Here is a 16,357-nt window from a genome sequence, read left to right on the forward strand (position 1 = left end):
CTGTCCAGTCCCCTCTAACTGGCGTTTTCTATGTCCCCTTAATGCACAGCAGTCAACTTTGTGCACCGGCCGACTCCCTCTCTCTCTCTCTCTCTCTCTCTCTCTCTCTCTCCCTCTCTCTCTACGGCCCACCTCCCTCCTCTCTCTAGCCCCCCCCACACACGCACATACCTCCCTCCTCTCTCCCACCCCCCACACACACTGTCTCTCACACACACACACACGCACACGCACATACAGGCGAAAGCTGAGATCACCGTATTTCATCACTGCCCCCAGAGCCCGCACAGAGAAGTTAGAGAACAATGTTCTCTCTCTCATTCTCACACTCATTCAGTGTTTATTGTTGTGCCCTTGTCCAATTCATGATATTCTCCTTCCCCCCTGCCTGGCCCTCCTCCCCCCCACCCCCCTTCCGCAGTCGCATCGCCGCGACCCATCCCACATTCCATCTGTCACAGCAGAATTTTTGCCCCTCCGGGCCCCCCTCCCCCCCCCCGCCTCGCAAACCTTCTGCTGCTGCAGCCTTTCCAAATTCCCCTCTTGCAAGTCTGTGTGTGTGTGTGTGTGTGTGTGTGTGTGTGTGTGTGTGTGTGTGTGTCTTATCGCCCACCTGTTCTTCTGGCCAGTAGCGTCTTTGACCAGCAAACAGGAAAGAAGATGAAACACCTTTGACAGTTTTTACCCCCTTCCCTGTACCAATCGCTCCTCTAACACCAGAGCCGATTTCACTCTTCAATTCTACCAGTCCCCCCCTTCCCCTTCCCCTTCCCCTCCCATCTACCCCTTGTTCCCTCTTATGGGCCTTCAAGCTTGCCATCTCCGCCCACTTTTCCTACCAGGCCATTTTCAAAGGTTTTCCTCCTATCAGTTTTTGCAACCAGATGAGAGCTCTCATTTCCATTGGATCAAGCCCACCATCATCCCAGAAGCACATAGATCTGTTAGCATCCTCTCAAAGGTTACATTAATAACATAAGCTCCTGCAATTGTGCCCATTCAGTTGTGAACAAAGAAAGTAATTCATGCTGCCTAGGCTGAGAGGCTTGCAGAGGCTTTTCAAAGATTTAGGATCTTATAAAGACTGCATACTCCCAAACCGAAGACAGGATTCAACTCAATAATTGGTGCCCGAGTTTCTTGATTGCTTGTTGCTACTCCAAAGGTTATGTCTTTGATGTTTTGCTTTGTCTTTATGAATCCTTTGGATAGTCTCAAAAGTCAACGGGATGGTGCTATTCCATATGGCATCCCTTTTAGACTTTCTATGGCTTGATATTGAAAGGGGGCTGTAGAGTGCTCTCATTTGTGTTGATAATAATTATGTGGAAAACATGGCATCCCATTTAGACTGTTGGAATGCATGGCTTGATACTGAAAGGGGGCTATAGAGTGCTCTTATTTGTGTTATCAAGAGCATGTTATTAGTCTTTGACTGAAATTTTCCCTTCATGTTGCTTGGAAAGTACAGGTGCTGCTCTGTAAATAAGCCCTTTGTGTGGTGAACTTTGCTGGCCTCTCAGAGCTTATAACATATGACCACAGGAGTACTTCAAGGGACAGATTTAGGGGTTTGAGCACACATTGGCTTGTAATATGGATGACATTTTTGAGCAAATGCTTTCAGCCTCATCATGGGGAGATGGGGTTGGCAGCATGGCTGTTGACACCATTGGGGCTCTGCAGGGTTTGTCAAAAATGGGTTCAATTCATATGATGCCTTCTTCTGGCCATTTGGCCGGTGTTATGGAGAACCAAGGACCCCCCCATGGTGCTTCCCAAGATCATCAAGATGTCTTGTTTGATTCCCATCAGGAACACCTGCAGCTGAACAAGACTGCATCCTCTGTAAGAGGTCCGGCCAGAGGGTCTCCGGTGGTCGAAAGCAATGGTTTCGCGGGTCCTGGGTTTCAGCAATCCTCTCAGTCGCCAACCCTAATGGCAGCACCATGGAGAGAACCCTTCATGGGCAGCATGCCACCATTGCCTTCAAGCATGGGCCAGGGAAAACTAGGCCCTTTTCCTTCATCTGGAGAGGGGATGCGGAATGACCTGCATCTGGGCAAAAGAACAAGAGGCGATGACGATACCATGACACCGAATATGGTGAGTGAAATTTCCTGATATCATCTTCATGAGTAGGTTTGTTACCCTCGGTACTCTTTCCCATGCTAGCATGCTTTTCATGGCCTGACAAGGTTATGGCATCATGTTAACATAGATTCATGGTGCACAACCACAAGCCAATGTGGACCAGACAATGAACGGAACCATAAGACCACGTGTAAGAGCGCGTCGTGGTCAAGCTACAGATCCACACAGCATTGCTGAGCGGGTAAGTACACCATTGATTTTTTTTTCTCACATTCTCCCACTGCATGCTGTCTTCAAGATCTTAATCATACATATTCTTTTGTGGCAGAACCGCAGGGAGAGGATTGCAGAGAGGATGAAAGCACTTCAGGAGCTTGTACCAGATTCTAATAAGGTAAACTTCCTGGAAGCTGCTGTAAAACCTATTCACACTGTTATAGGGTTCTGTTGAGTCCTATATTTGACATTTACTTGCTATTTTTATGAATATGGTTAGGACTTCATGTGCTGAATCCTTCTGGCCATATCTTTTGATTGAAATAGAAGACTCTTTGACATGTGCAGACCGACAAAGCTTCGATGTTGGATGAGATCATCGGCTATGTTAAGTTTTTGCAGATGCAAGTCAAGGTTGTTATCACAACTCATCATTTTTGGGAGTTTGATGTAGTCAATTCACAGTATCCTGATTATATGCTTTATCTCCCAGTGTTTGAGCATGTGTAGGCTCGGTGGTACTGGCGCTGCTGCTCCACTCCTGGCTGATCTCCCAGTTGAGGTAAATGTATGTTTTTTGGGCAAATTTTCATCCTTTTGAATATGTGATGATCACAGGTATTAAAACTAACACCACAACTTTGTTTCTTTGCCGTGGTGCATGTGTGTGTGTTAAAACCAACACATGTATGTCTGTGTGCACACACACGTGTGTGTATGTGTGAAAGAGGGATATTACAAAAAAAAAAAAGTGTGTGTGTGTGTGTGTGTGTGTGTGAGAGAGAGAGAGAGAGAGAGAGAGAGACAGCCATATATTAGATGAGGGTACTCCGAGCTACACCTGTGGTTTGGAGTAATTAGTGAGGGAAAGCTAGTACATCACATGGCGGCCATGTGGCCATTTGTAAAGTAATTTTTCGTGATATATCTTCTATTACGAAAAAAAAGAGATGAATTGCAAGTAAGCTTTCTTCTTTTGTTCCTACAGGGAGCTGCTAACTTCATTGCAGCAAACCTTGCTCAAGCCAATGGGCCAGCAGGCCCATCCCAAGATGGTATAGCCTTTGCAGAGCGACAAGTTGCCCGACTTATGGACGAGGACATGAGTGCAGCCATGCAATACTTGCAAAGCAAGGGTCTTTGCTTGATGCCTATTTCTTTAGCAACGGCAATCTCAAGCACAGGTGCGAGGCAGCCGTCTACGCCAGCCAAGGGTTCAGATGCTGGTGGGAATGAGAAACAAGCCATGGAATTGCAGGCTATAGCTGCAAGTGGTGGTGCTAATCCCGGAGTAATGGCTGCACTAGCTAGAAATGATATTGGTGTGAATGATGGTCTTGCCAAGTCAGGGGACAATGTGCCCAAATTATCAAAAGAGATGCGCAACGATGAAAATATGAACGGTAAGGCGGGACATGGCTTGCCTTCTACGCCAAGTAAGGGCGGGCCAAAGAGTAAGGAAGATGCCCCAAGGTGATTGTTCACATAGCAAAGTGGTTTATGGACTAAGGAGCCCTTCACTGTAGGGCAATACACTCAATGGAGCTCATCTGTTTTGCCCATGCAATACAGTAGTGTCTACAGCAGTGGTACAAATGCTTAGACTTTGTGTCACATGCTCCTTAAGACAAAATTGTCATTTGCAGGGAGTTAAATTGTCCATGTTCAGAAAAAAGAAGATATGATTTGTCCAATTGGCATTAATGGTTATGAGGGCTATGTCATCAAAGCTTCACCACATGCTGGAGCACTTGTTACATTATTAATATGAATATACCTGGCAGAGCTTAACACTATTGTATGCTGCCCTTTCCTTGGAGCCTTACTAATCCCTTTCTTTTTCCTGGGAAAATGAATGCAGCTTCTATCTATCAAAAAATTAATATACATGCATATGCAAGAGAGTAGTAAATCTCTGTTCATTTTGTAAACTTGAAGTGTCACCAACACTTCTGTCCCACTCATTCTCACATTGCCTGTCCTTTGTGGCCATGTCCAGCTGGTCTGAAGAGAGAATTCTTATTTTGAGCCTAGCAATCATCCTCCCCATGTTTGATCCAAGCAAGGAAGTAGTGCTCATACATTGTTATATACATACATGTAATGTACCTCATATGTATGCATACATGTATGAATGTATGTATGTGATACACATTTTTATTGACAGTAAGTTAAGAGCTTGAACTTGTAGGTGGTCTAAGTTAAGAGCTTGAACTTGTAGGTGGTCCTCCCACAACAGCCCGAAGCTCCTGACCTCCCACTTTCTGCTAGGCCGGGTTGCTTGTTGGTCCTCGGTGTGGGCGGGTTCTCCAGCTTCTTTCGGTCTGGAACCACCTAGCTGATTGTGGGATTTCAACCCATGCTCCTGCGACTGCCTACGGTCAAAGTCGAGGGGGGTCCTGCTACTCCGTTATCGTTGCCTTGCCTCTTAACTCCTCGCATCTGCTAAACAGACTCTTCCTCAGGTATCTCTTCAAGATGGGCTTATACACGAGGCCAACACAACCCCCACTATAAGAGTTCATCATAAATTTTGTCTCTTACATCAATCTAGATCATGTTTCTCAATTCAAGCTTCATGCATACACTCCTCAAATGACTTCATAAGTCCATCTGAGTATTCACTTGAGTCATCAATTTTTTGTGTTGGGTAAATCCAAGCGTAATATATTCATCACTAATCATAGAATAATTCTTATTTAAACTGATTAAGTAAACTGGTTGTTTAATGCAAGCCTTGACGTGTGACCAGTAAGAAGGACCTGTCACCCAGAGATGATAGGAGTGGTGGCACTCTTTTGGCCCCCATGCCTTGCTCTCGAGTAAGTGAATGAGCCCATTTAGATAGTATTATTGCATGGGAGTTAACTCTTCTCTGCCATTTTTTTGCCGCCAGCTGCAAGGGAAGGTAGGGGGTATTGAATAGAGCAATCTCTTCTAGTATGGCCCAACTCATGGGGATGGATTTGTAGCCCTGCACTTGAGGAGGAGAGCCTAGCTGTGTGATTTAAACTCATCATTGAAGCCTATTCTCTCTAGCAAAATCAGTGCTACTACCTTCTCCCTTCCCTTAACACCAAGTTTCTCACTGAGTTTGCAGCCTTCTCTTACAAAATTCTATAGCTTATGCATAACCAAGTTAAAACCTTAATGATATAAAGCTTGTACTCATGCTCTTGATCATCCCCAAATCAGCCAAGAATAAATGCTTCTCAGGCCCTTCATTTGAAGCTTCAAAATGAGTCATGTATGCATAATTATCTAGCTTGCCCTTTTGCCTCTTTGATAGCCTAGGTAACAAACTTTGAAATTCTCTCAATTATGTCCTAATAGCAAGCAAATTGATGCTTCCAATCTCCCCTTCAAGCTATTAAATTTATGCGTCATATCCCTCTTATTGGTTGTGACCAAAAAAAGAGAGAAATAATTCCCTTTCAAAAGCTTATTGCTGATAAATCAATGTCCATGGAGTAAGAAGTGAAGCCGCTTCATCAAAGCTAAACTTTATGGCAAGAAATTAAAGATATTCAAGGATTTGTTAGTGGAGTTTTAAAGATTTAGACAATCCTCCTTAAGAATTGTAAGACAAGGTCATTAGGAAAATTTGAACTCAAATTAAGCCCTTTAAGGATTGTGGCGTATTCTCTTTACAAAAATGGCTTCATAGTGAAATTATTACAAATCAACTCAAAAGTGAGTAGAGTTTGAACATTTGGAATTTACTCTTCGAGACCTTTTCAATGATATATATCATGATGGGTAATTTTACATATTCAAGAAGAGCCCAGATTTGGTGAGTCCATTTTTGTAGAGAGAGTAGCAATCCTTAAAGGGTCCAATTTGAGTCCAAATTTTTCGTAATGTGAGTCTTTCTCCTCCGACCTTATCTCTACAAATCAAGGTATTCTTCTAAGAACTTATACTCTTGCTTCAATTTTTTATTTTGAAAGTTCACTTGTAATTGGTGTTGATGCTTTGCTTGGAAGGAATTAAGGTCTATAGAAATTTACGTATTCAACTTTATTGCTTTGCGAACTGTGGGTTCAAAGCATGAAAGGGTGTATATACTATTGCGAACTGTGTGTTCTAGAGTGAAAATAAAACAAATTTGCATGTAAAATTACATCTAAGATGAACGAGTGTGAATGTAATTTTCTAAAAATTCATGTTCTATTAATGTCATTTCCCAAAAATCCATGTTCCATCAACCCTTGTTAGTTTTAAGGTTTTTTTAATATTCCTGTCAGTCTGTGCTTTCTCTATATCCCTCCAGCTTTTTGAATTTTAAACTTTATGCAATTTTTTTCCTAGCCTAGCATTTTTGGAGTTTAGAGAATTTTCGACAGATTGTTCTCTGCATAATTTGTACTCTCTACCTAGAGAGAGTTGCCCAACTACGTCCTATATCTCTAACTTTACTACTTAGATGCTCCAAGCAAGTTGGTTTCTCTCTCTCTCTCTCTCTCTCTCTCTCTCTCTCTCTCTCTCTCATGGACTGGCTCGTTTGAATGCATGGACAAATAGGTGCTACAGTATGTCAGCCCTAAGAAATCTAGTTGTTTTACTCAGAAAAAGGTTGCATCAAAGGACTTGAAGAGAAAAGCCATGTTTATTCGAGCTTGACAATTTCCACAAGCAATAAACTCAATTGGAACTTCTTCTTTTTTGAGTTAAACCTGATATATATTCACAAATGAAGCAGTGGATGATTGACACATAGGGCGACCTAGATAAGGTTAGTCAATGCGACTATCACATGAATAGTCTGAAAGGTTGCTGGAAGGAGGAGTTCATGCACCTGTATGGCCTTTGTACTACATACAAGCACGCTAGAGGTAGACTAGGATGACTTTTCCCACCATAGAGATTCGAGGGCAGTCAACCAAGATAGTTCAGGTATGAAAGAGGAGCAACATGTCCCTTCCATGGGAAAAAGGTTGTTCTAAATAGGTGCATCCCCGAGGAGCAACAGAGGAGCAACAGATGAGCATATCTAGTTAGAAGCAGTAGCTTGAGAGTAGAAATGCAACATTGTTGAGGCTGCAAAAACTATAGAGTCAGATGCACGGAAGCAAATGGCCTCATTACAGCTCACATTAGAGTAGATAAAAAATAATATTCACAGTGCTCATCAACATACCTCAAAAGTGCCACAAGAGCAGCAATGTAACTGGAATTGATGAAAGACTTGACTAGCTTTGAGGCAAAATTTAAACTGACCAATGATAACCTAAACCAAGCTACAAGAGGTCGTATGCGTATTGAAGAGGAGCTAGCTGACATAATCATATCTATGTCACATTTGGACTAAACAATCCAAGGCCTCACACAGCGTGACCTTTATGAACGATGGTTTTTGCACCATAACTGAACATCCCACTTCTATGACAAACGTTATTGTCAAGATAGACATGTAAGAATTTAAATGTGTCTTTAATATTTTTCGTATGTGTAATATATGTCCTAAGTTGATAGAATATTTAAATAGTAAATGTATATAATGTATGATAAGGTGCATATTATGGTGTCACGTGCATCCCGCACTTGGATGCCACATAAACATTTCTATACAGAAGGTGCAGGACCTGGGATGGTGAACTTGTCCCATGTGAGCCCACGAGTCAGCCAGGGATCCATCTCAGTTGTCCGAGGTCAGGTGTGCATTGTCCTGCATAGGAGTCCAAGGTCAGGTGTGCACTGTCCTGTACATGAAATAGTGCCAGTCCGCGCTATGAGTCTCCCTCTAGAATGATGTCAGTGATTCTGTGTATTTGGTATGGTACCGGATGCCAGATCTCACTGAGTAGTTAGTGTTTAGGACAAGGGGCCAACCCATAGGGCTACCCCGAATCTTAGCGTGGGCATGGGAATGGTGTGGAACCACCCCCATGAGGGCCAGGAAGGCCTAGGCTGATTGAACCCACTAGCCATGGAGGGGCTATGGGATAGCCCTAGGGCATGAATAAGGCAAATTCTAGGAGTTTACAGCCTTTACATGGCTGTAGGGCAAGTATGGGGCAGCCCATACAGGCTGCTCAGTCCTTGGAATGTGGGCAAAGGCTGTGCCCAGCCCTCTAGAAGCAAGCACATGATGCCTAGTCATCTAGGGAATAATGCACAGCATCTTAGGTGATTTTTCCAGCATTTAATGCTGTTATCTCAATCGTGGGAGACATTTAGAACTGGACGCCTGTTTATCTACTGGCCGACTGCTGTTGGGAAGTAGTATAAATAGTGGAGGCCACAATCCTATTCAATCATCTCATTATTCACCAAGAGCTCAAGCAAATCAAGGGCTAGACAAGCCAAGGGAGTTGCCAAGCAAAGGGGTGGAGAACTAAAGGTCAAGGGCAGGGATTTTCCAGCCAAGAAAGGTCAAGAATTCTGTATTTTCTTTTCAGATTCACATCATTCTAATAAAGCAAATACACCATCCGTGGTGGGGGCCCTACAGAGGGTGATTGGGACCCAATACTGTGTCCTCTCCATCTCTCCCTCTCTCTCTCTATTTTCTGCACTTCTCCTTTCAGTTTGTGCGTTAATTTCCGTCACGAAAAGAGTGCTGAATTCTAAGTATTGAAGTTATCGATTCTTCTCCAAAGCTTCCGCATATTACATATGGGAACTTAGCCTTTCTAGGGAGATATTGGATGTGCTTTGTTGGAATTTTCATGGCCTAGTCATCTACATACCGCATGCATAGTGCCAGAGGTAATGAGATCATACATAAATAATAAAATACTAGGGCCATTATCATCCCTCCTCCACCAATTTTTGTGGCTTGGAAGGGAATAGAGTGGTGGAGGCTAAGCATGCAGTGGTGTGAACACTAGTTGGATGGGTGACATCTTGAGAACTGGCTCCCAATTTTGGAAGGTCATGGCCTAGCCGTTTACATAATACCGCAAGCATAGTGCCAGGGATAATGAGATCATACATAAATAATAGAAGACTAGGGCCATTTTCATCCCTCCTCTACCAATTTTTGTGGCTTGGAAGGGAATAGAGTGGTGGAGGTTAGGCGTGCAACGACGCAAACACTACTAGGATGGGTGACTTCTCGAGAAGTAGCCCCCAATTTCCAACATGGTATCAGAGCTAGGAAGGGCATGTTGGGATGTTGTTAGCAGAGCTGGTCAACTTAGTAATTCCTCTCTCCTTCCTCTCGGTGGAGCTGTGAATGAAGGCCGAATGGGTATACGAATACGAAGGCTATGTCGTGCTAGTATGCCTAGAGTAATCACTAAGCAAAGGCGGGTATATGCTAGAATAACCGGGTGACATTTCTGTCAGAGCAGGTAGACCTCTGAGCCAAGTGTCATTAGAGCCTCTGGTGGGCACCCTACATCTTGGCCATCTGGGAGGGTGTTGGAAGGTCATGGCTTGGCCACATGGGAGGGTGTTGGAAGGTCATGGCTTGGCCACATGCATAGTGCTAGGGATAATGAGATCATACATAAATAATAGAAGACTAGGGCCATTTTCATCCCTCCTCCATCAATTTTCATAGCTTAAAAGGGAATAGAGTGGTGGAGGTTAAGTGTGTAGAGACGTGAACACTACTAGGATTGGTGACCTCTCAGGAAGTGGCCCCCAATTTCCAACATGCTTGTCACTCCATATCTCCACACATACCATATGCTTTGTACAACAATGCACTTTTTGGAAAGCCTTCAATGTTGTGCACCATTTTGTGAGGGGCAGACCATGTACCAGAAGCATGGGTGGCTACCTTAGGGTTTAGTAAAAGTGAGAAGTTGCAATTTTCTTTTTCTAGAGGAAGTTCCTTGTACTATGTATCACATTGCTAGATAGTACCAAAGTACTGAATTGTACTATATTTCTACTATATACCATTTGTTAAAATACTAATATGGTATTGATCATGGTCATAGACAAAAGATTAATCATGATAACTAAGGTGGGTTGAACTATACCAAGAAATCCCTTACTAGAGAGAGAGAGAGAGAGAGAGAGAGAGAGTAGCAAACTCAACAATACTCTATTATATATATTATCACCATAAAAAGAAAGGCTTATAATATAGATAGATAGCCATTGACCCAATCTCCTTTATACATCATCATGCCATGTGTCAATCCCTTTTCCACATTCTTGAAAAGATGTAGGGGAGAAGAGAGCTTGAGCTCTTGTGAGCACACACACACTCACACAAACCCTAGAAGAGAACACACAAGGTGAGAGGCTGAAAATTCTTCTTCGTCTTCACACAACAAAAGAGGTCTACAAGGAAGATAAAGTGATTAACACACATAATAGAGTATATACAAGTGGTCCATAATGTGAAAATATTAAGTGGAGTGGGTAGGTGTGGACTAGTCGATGTAGTCTAGCTATAGAATCTTTGGTGAAGATATGTCGATGCCAGCTACCAAACCTACCAATGATGTAAATGTCGAATGGTTTTGCAGGCGCCTTGTGAGTGTCAACTCATGTTGAGCTTGATATCTCACCACTCCCCATCAGCTTAACTACAGCTCGTGAACTCCAAGCATATCTCGAAATCTGCAGAGCTTCTCAGCTCCCAAGGCCTTCGTGTGAGGATGTCAGCGACCTGATCCTACGTACTAACGTAGACCGAGTCGATGTCGCATGCTACCAAGACTCTCTCCTGATAAAGTGGTAACGTAACTCAATGTATTTCGTCTGCTCATGGAAAATTGGGTTCCTGTGCCAACTGTATACTGCTAAGCTTGTCACAATATATGACAACCTTTCTCTCCACATACAACCCCAAATCAGCAAAAGTAGCTTGTGTAACCAAGCTACCTCACATGCTGCCACCACAGCTCCTCTGTACTTTACCTTTGTACACTTCGACAAGGCAATTGTGGGCTACTTCCTATTGCTCCATGTCACAACAGCACTTCCCAATGAAAACATAAATCCACTGGTAGATCTCCTGTCTCCTGTCAGAGATGCTACTTGCCTAATCTGCATGTGTGTACCCATATAGCTCCAATGGTACACCTGCTGCATGAAACAATGCATAATCAACAGTAGCTCTCAAATACCAAAGTGTGCATCGCACAATGTCAAGATGTGGTTTGCGCAGAACCTGCATAAACTGGCTCTTTAAGCCAACAATGTAACTCAAATCTGGCATGTTGATTGTGACATAGATCAAACTCCCCACAATGTTCTTGTACATAGTGGGATCCTCCAACACATAACTTGCATCCTCACTAAGCTTGCTATTTTTGATTTAATGGCACCGAGATCGACTTATAATCAGCCATCCCATACTTACAATCAGCTATCCCATACTTACAATCAGCCATCCCATACTTAGACAACATGTCCAATGGCCAAATACCATCAGGTGTGCAAATAACCTCAATTTCCAAAAAGTAGCGCAGATCTCCCAAATCCTTCATCTCAAACTTCCTTTTGAGAAGACTTTTCACATGCTCAATATCATCCAAGTTGTCACCCCCAACAATAAGATCATCTACATAGATGGTGATGATCACAATGCCCTTATCACTCTTGCGCACATACAAAGAGTGATTATCTGCCAAATGAAAACCAATAGTGACAAGATACTCAATAATTTTATTATGCCATTCTTGTGGAGCTTGCTTCAGCCCATACAAAGCCTTATGAAGCTTACATACATACTCTTATTATGCCATTCTTGTGGAGCTTGCTTCAGCCCATACAAAGCCTTATGAAGCTTACATACATACTCTGGGTGACTTGTATCCTCAAAACTAGGTGGTTGGTCCATATACACTTCTTCTTACAAGTCACTATGCAAGAACACATTTTTTACATTCATCTGATGTAAAAACTAGCCTTTAGCTGTAGCCACCACAATCACAACTCTCACAGTTGCCATCTTTGCAACTGGAGCAAATGTCTCCTCATAATCAATCCTATGTGTTTGCACATATCCTTTGACTACCAATCTAGCCTTGTACCTGCTTATGCTACCATCACTGTTATGTTTCACCTTATACATCCACTTATAACCAATAGCTTTCTTGCCTTCAGGAAATGGCACCAAATCCTAAGTCTCATTTCCATACAATGCATCCATCTCCTCATCCATAGCTTTCTCCCAACAAACATTTCCAATAGCCTCATCAAAACATGTGGGTTCTACAACCTGCACAACTTTTGCCATATAGGCATAGTGATATGCCACATAACCATCATAAATCAACCTCTGCAGAGGGTTTTTTATTCTTCCAGATCTTCGTAACTTTATTTTCATGGCTTCCATAGCCTTCTTCACACCAGGTGTTCTCATTGCTGGAATCCCAAGCTCCTCATCATCAAGGCTCATCTCCAAGCCACTAGACTCTCCATCAACACAAGAGAATGCCTTGCAAAAATATCCGGCATACCAAAAAGGAGCTCAAGCACTCTCTTTACCTTTATGTGATGTACCAACTACATTTTCAAGATTGGTATTATGATGCAACCTGCTACTCCATGGTCTATTAACAGAACTGCTGGATGAGGACTCTCTTGGTCCACTCAATGACTCCGATTTTTGCTAACTTGCATTCTGTGCAACCACATTTCCACTTACATCAGTCCCAATAGCATCTTTTTAGCAACATACCAACTACTTATCTCGTTAAATATAATATCCTTGCTTACCCTCAATTCACGTGTAACAAGATTATAGCATCTATATCCCTTTTGCTCAAGGGAATACCCAATGAACACATTTTTTTAACCTTTGGATCCAACTTAGTACACAACTCATCGAGCATATGCACATATGCAATACATCCAACTTTCAAGTGAGACAAATCAAGTTTCCTGCCAAGTAAACTTCTCCTCTGACGTTACATCATGTATGGCTGCAGCAGTAGGAGTTCTGTTCATACTATAAACTGTTGTAGACATAGCCTTAACCCCATTAGGGGACATTTGAACATATTTTGCGCCTTTTACCAATGAAAGTAATTAGTAGTAACAGACCAATAAAAATAGAGGAGTGTGCACATTTGGTCTCCTTTGTATATACGGAGAGAGACTAGGCAGTAGTAGGGAGGGGGACTAGGCTTTTGGCGCTTATAATTACATTTGTCTCCTACAAAAAGTAGGGGGTTAGATTAGGTAGGTGTGGTCCCACAATTTTTATGGCTCATTATTCCAAAAAAGTCACTTTTTTCCCAAAAAACTCATCTCAAACTTGATTGTAGACCAAAATCTCATTTTCAAGTCCGGTTAGCTTCTTGAACATCCAAACTATACTCTCGTTAATCTCCTCCCTTCTTTCATCTCTTCATTCTCCAAGGCTCCTCCAAAACCCTTATCTACAGATCTCATTCTAGAATATTCACCCAATCCTAACCTTTCGCACAACAAGCTTCACCTTAAGCTTCAGGTTGATATGGCTGCACCAAGAAGACCAAAAGATGAGATTGAGGAGATATCGTTGCACAATAGGAAGGACGACAATGGTGCTTGGGTGGGAGAGGCATTTCGCAACGGTTCTTGGGTTTATCTACTGCAATTGGTCCCCATCGAGATCACAATGTTTTCTTGTAAACAGTGCAGAACTTCTCAAAGAAAAAGTTTTCATTTACCGGCACTCCTATGTGGTTCCAAGGCATGATAGTGGTTTTGGTAAGTTATAGATAATAACATCTCCCCCCCTCTCTTCTATTATTGAATGGCCAATCCCAGATGCTTGGACTATAATGGTCATGAAATCAAAGATGCTCTGTGATATACAAGGGTCTTTAAAGTATGCAAAGTCCTCTCAATCTGTGGGTCTTAGTTGGGTATGCCCAATACATCTTTTTGCTAAGATGTTCAATCAATTTACCTTCTCACACAAACATCTACCATGTTTGTGTGCAAGAGAGTACTAGGTGATGACATGGTTGCCTTCTTACTTGGAGAGAGCACTCGAGTATTGTAGAGGGGGTGCATAAAAATGACACATTCAAGTGTAATATAGTAGACTCTAGTGTTTCATTTCGGTATCTCAAAGCTCGTTCCACATTATACATACACTTTTATTATGAGTGGTGGATGAAAAAGAATAGTTATTGGGTTCCAATGCAGGTAGATAAACAAGTTGTTTTACCTGTTAACATATGTGTTCGGTTGCCAAGTGGTGTAGTGGAAGTTGTAAGTGCAAGAAGACATTGGAGCCTTCTAAATGTTAGGGAGCACCTTCAAATCGTAGGAGGTGAGGATATTAGCAAGGCACAATTCAAGGTGAATAATAAGAAGATTCATAAGCGAATGGAACCGATGGCCTTGGTAGATACCGATTGGGAGGCTGAGGGTATATCGATGAGTTAATGAACTTCTCTAGAAGAACAATACCTTCCAAGCTTCCTTTTCAAATCATTTTTGTAAAATCTTTTATGATTTACCAATCAAAAGTGCAATGTGTGTATTTAAATATATTTTCTTGGATTGTAGAAATTCTTTAAGCTGTCCCATGGATGCGAATTCTTATAACACGTGAAGGGTCAATTCATTGTAGGCTGGGAAAATGGTTTTATGGCACACAGGATTCGTTTTATGGCACACAGGATTGGAGATGATGGTTGTTCAAAACTAGGGTGGTTTTATGGCACACAAGATTGTAGAACATGGTTTTCAGTAGTATATAAAGACATCCTACATATGAAAGTTGTGACATTATTTCTTACTCATAGCTAACAAAAGCCAGCCTCCCATAGATGCGAATTCTTCTTGCGATAAGGATGCTCCTAGCAAGGTTACTACGCCCCCTCCAGTCTCACAAGATGACTCAGTGTATTCCTATGTTGGTGGGGATATAGATCTTGAAGATGTAGAAAAACTGATAGTAGCTGAATCCAAAGCCGTGCATCAAATAATACTTCAGAAGATCCAAAACAAGCCAACTGAAGAAAAGCCTCCTCAGCAGGATGATCAAGAATTTTAGAAATGTTTTGTATATTGAGGACTTGGGCTCAAAACAATTTGTATCTCAATGTTACTTTAATGGAAAATATCTTGTGACATTTCAATAAACTATTGTATTCTTTGCAGCGGTACTATACTGCACCCAGACTGTCACAACAAGTGACCTCTTTGCAGCACACACAATGTCTGCACAACCAATAGCCCTTCCTGCAGTTCCAAAAACAGAGTTCTGTAGTAGAGAATCAAACTTACCCGCCGCCCCCGCAGTGCCCGAACACCTGCTCTCTGCGAATTGAAAAACGGAGGTCCAGACGTGCTCGAAACGTATTTTTGACCCAAAAAATATCATCCAACAAAAAATAAAGTTGCCCTGTAGCTCTACTTCTGTGAAGAAAACTCCTCAATCGGAGTTAGTTTGCCGGTGCCTCTCCCGAGTGTAGTAGCCAACACAAAGAGGGAAGAGTAGATGAAGCTCTTACCCTCATACCATTTTCTATGCTTCTCTTGCTTGCCGCTCAGTCCTTATGATGAACTAGGCTTTGATAGCATGAAAAGATGTAGAGGAGAAGAGAGCTTGAGCTCTTGCAAGCACACACACACTCACACAAACCCTAGAAGAGAACACACAAGGTGAGAGGCTCAAAATTCTTCTTCTTCTTCACATAACAAAAGAGGTCTACGAGGAAGATAAAGTGACTAACACACATAATAGAGTATATACAAACGGTCCATAATGTGAACACGCTAAGTGGAGTGGGTAGGTGTGGACTAGTCGATGTAGTCCAGCTGTAGAATTTTTTATGAAGATATGTTGGTGCCAGCTACCAAACCCACCAATGATGTAAATGCTGAACGGTTATGCAGGCGCCTCATGAGTGTCAGCTCATGTTGAGCTTGACATCTTAACCATTCTTTTATGTGGCTGTCACCATTCACACAATATCTTATGTGGCATTCTTATCTTTCCACGATACAGATTACACCTCTAGGGTGCATTTACACACACAACTAAATAACCCATTTATTTTACATTGCACATTTCAAAACCTTTCCTTAATGTAAAATTAGATGTGTGAACTAACCATCTCTCCAACCAATGTGACCAACTCACCTCTCAACCTCAACAATTTGGCATTGCCAATCTCAACACTTCCCC

At 42.3% G+C, this 16,357-nt stretch overlaps 1 protein-coding gene across 1 annotated transcript; it reads left to right on the forward strand.

Annotated features, from left to right (window-relative positions):
- The first annotated feature begins 210 nt into the window (after nucleotides 1–210).
- LOC147621253 (uncharacterized) lies at nucleotides 211–4,106 on the forward strand. Its single transcript, XM_086823961.1, has 7 exons — nucleotides 211–1,165; nucleotides 1,472–2,106; nucleotides 2,222–2,335; nucleotides 2,423–2,488; nucleotides 2,659–2,724; nucleotides 2,804–2,872; nucleotides 3,299–4,106. The coding sequence occupies exons 2-7, from the start codon at nucleotides 1,597–1,599 to the stop codon at nucleotides 3,785–3,787; spliced, it is 1,314 nt and encodes a 437-aa protein (XP_086680087.1). The 5' UTR covers nucleotides 211–1,165; nucleotides 1,472–1,596; the 3' UTR covers nucleotides 3,788–4,106.
- Nucleotides 4,107–16,357: the final 12,251 nt, after the last annotated feature.

This window comes from Cibotium barometz, chromosome 30 (genome assembly GCF_041138505.1).
Source record: "Cibotium barometz isolate CiBa-2024 chromosome 30, ASM4113850v1, whole genome shotgun sequence".
NCBI lineage: Eukaryota > Viridiplantae > Streptophyta > Polypodiopsida > Cyatheales > Cibotiaceae > Cibotium > Cibotium barometz.

Coding starts and splice junctions, on each gene's coding strand:
- LOC147621253 (XM_086823961.1), top strand. CDS start 1,597: ATGGATGACATTTTTGAGCAAATGCTTTCAGCCTCATCATGGGGAGAT. Junction 2,107..2,221: donor ATACCATGACACCGAATATG/GTGAGTGAAATT, acceptor ATGTTAACATAG/ATTCATGGTGCACAACCACA. Junction 2,336..2,422: donor CACACAGCATTGCTGAGCGG/GTAAGTACACCA, acceptor CTTTTGTGGCAG/AACCGCAGGGAGAGGATTGC.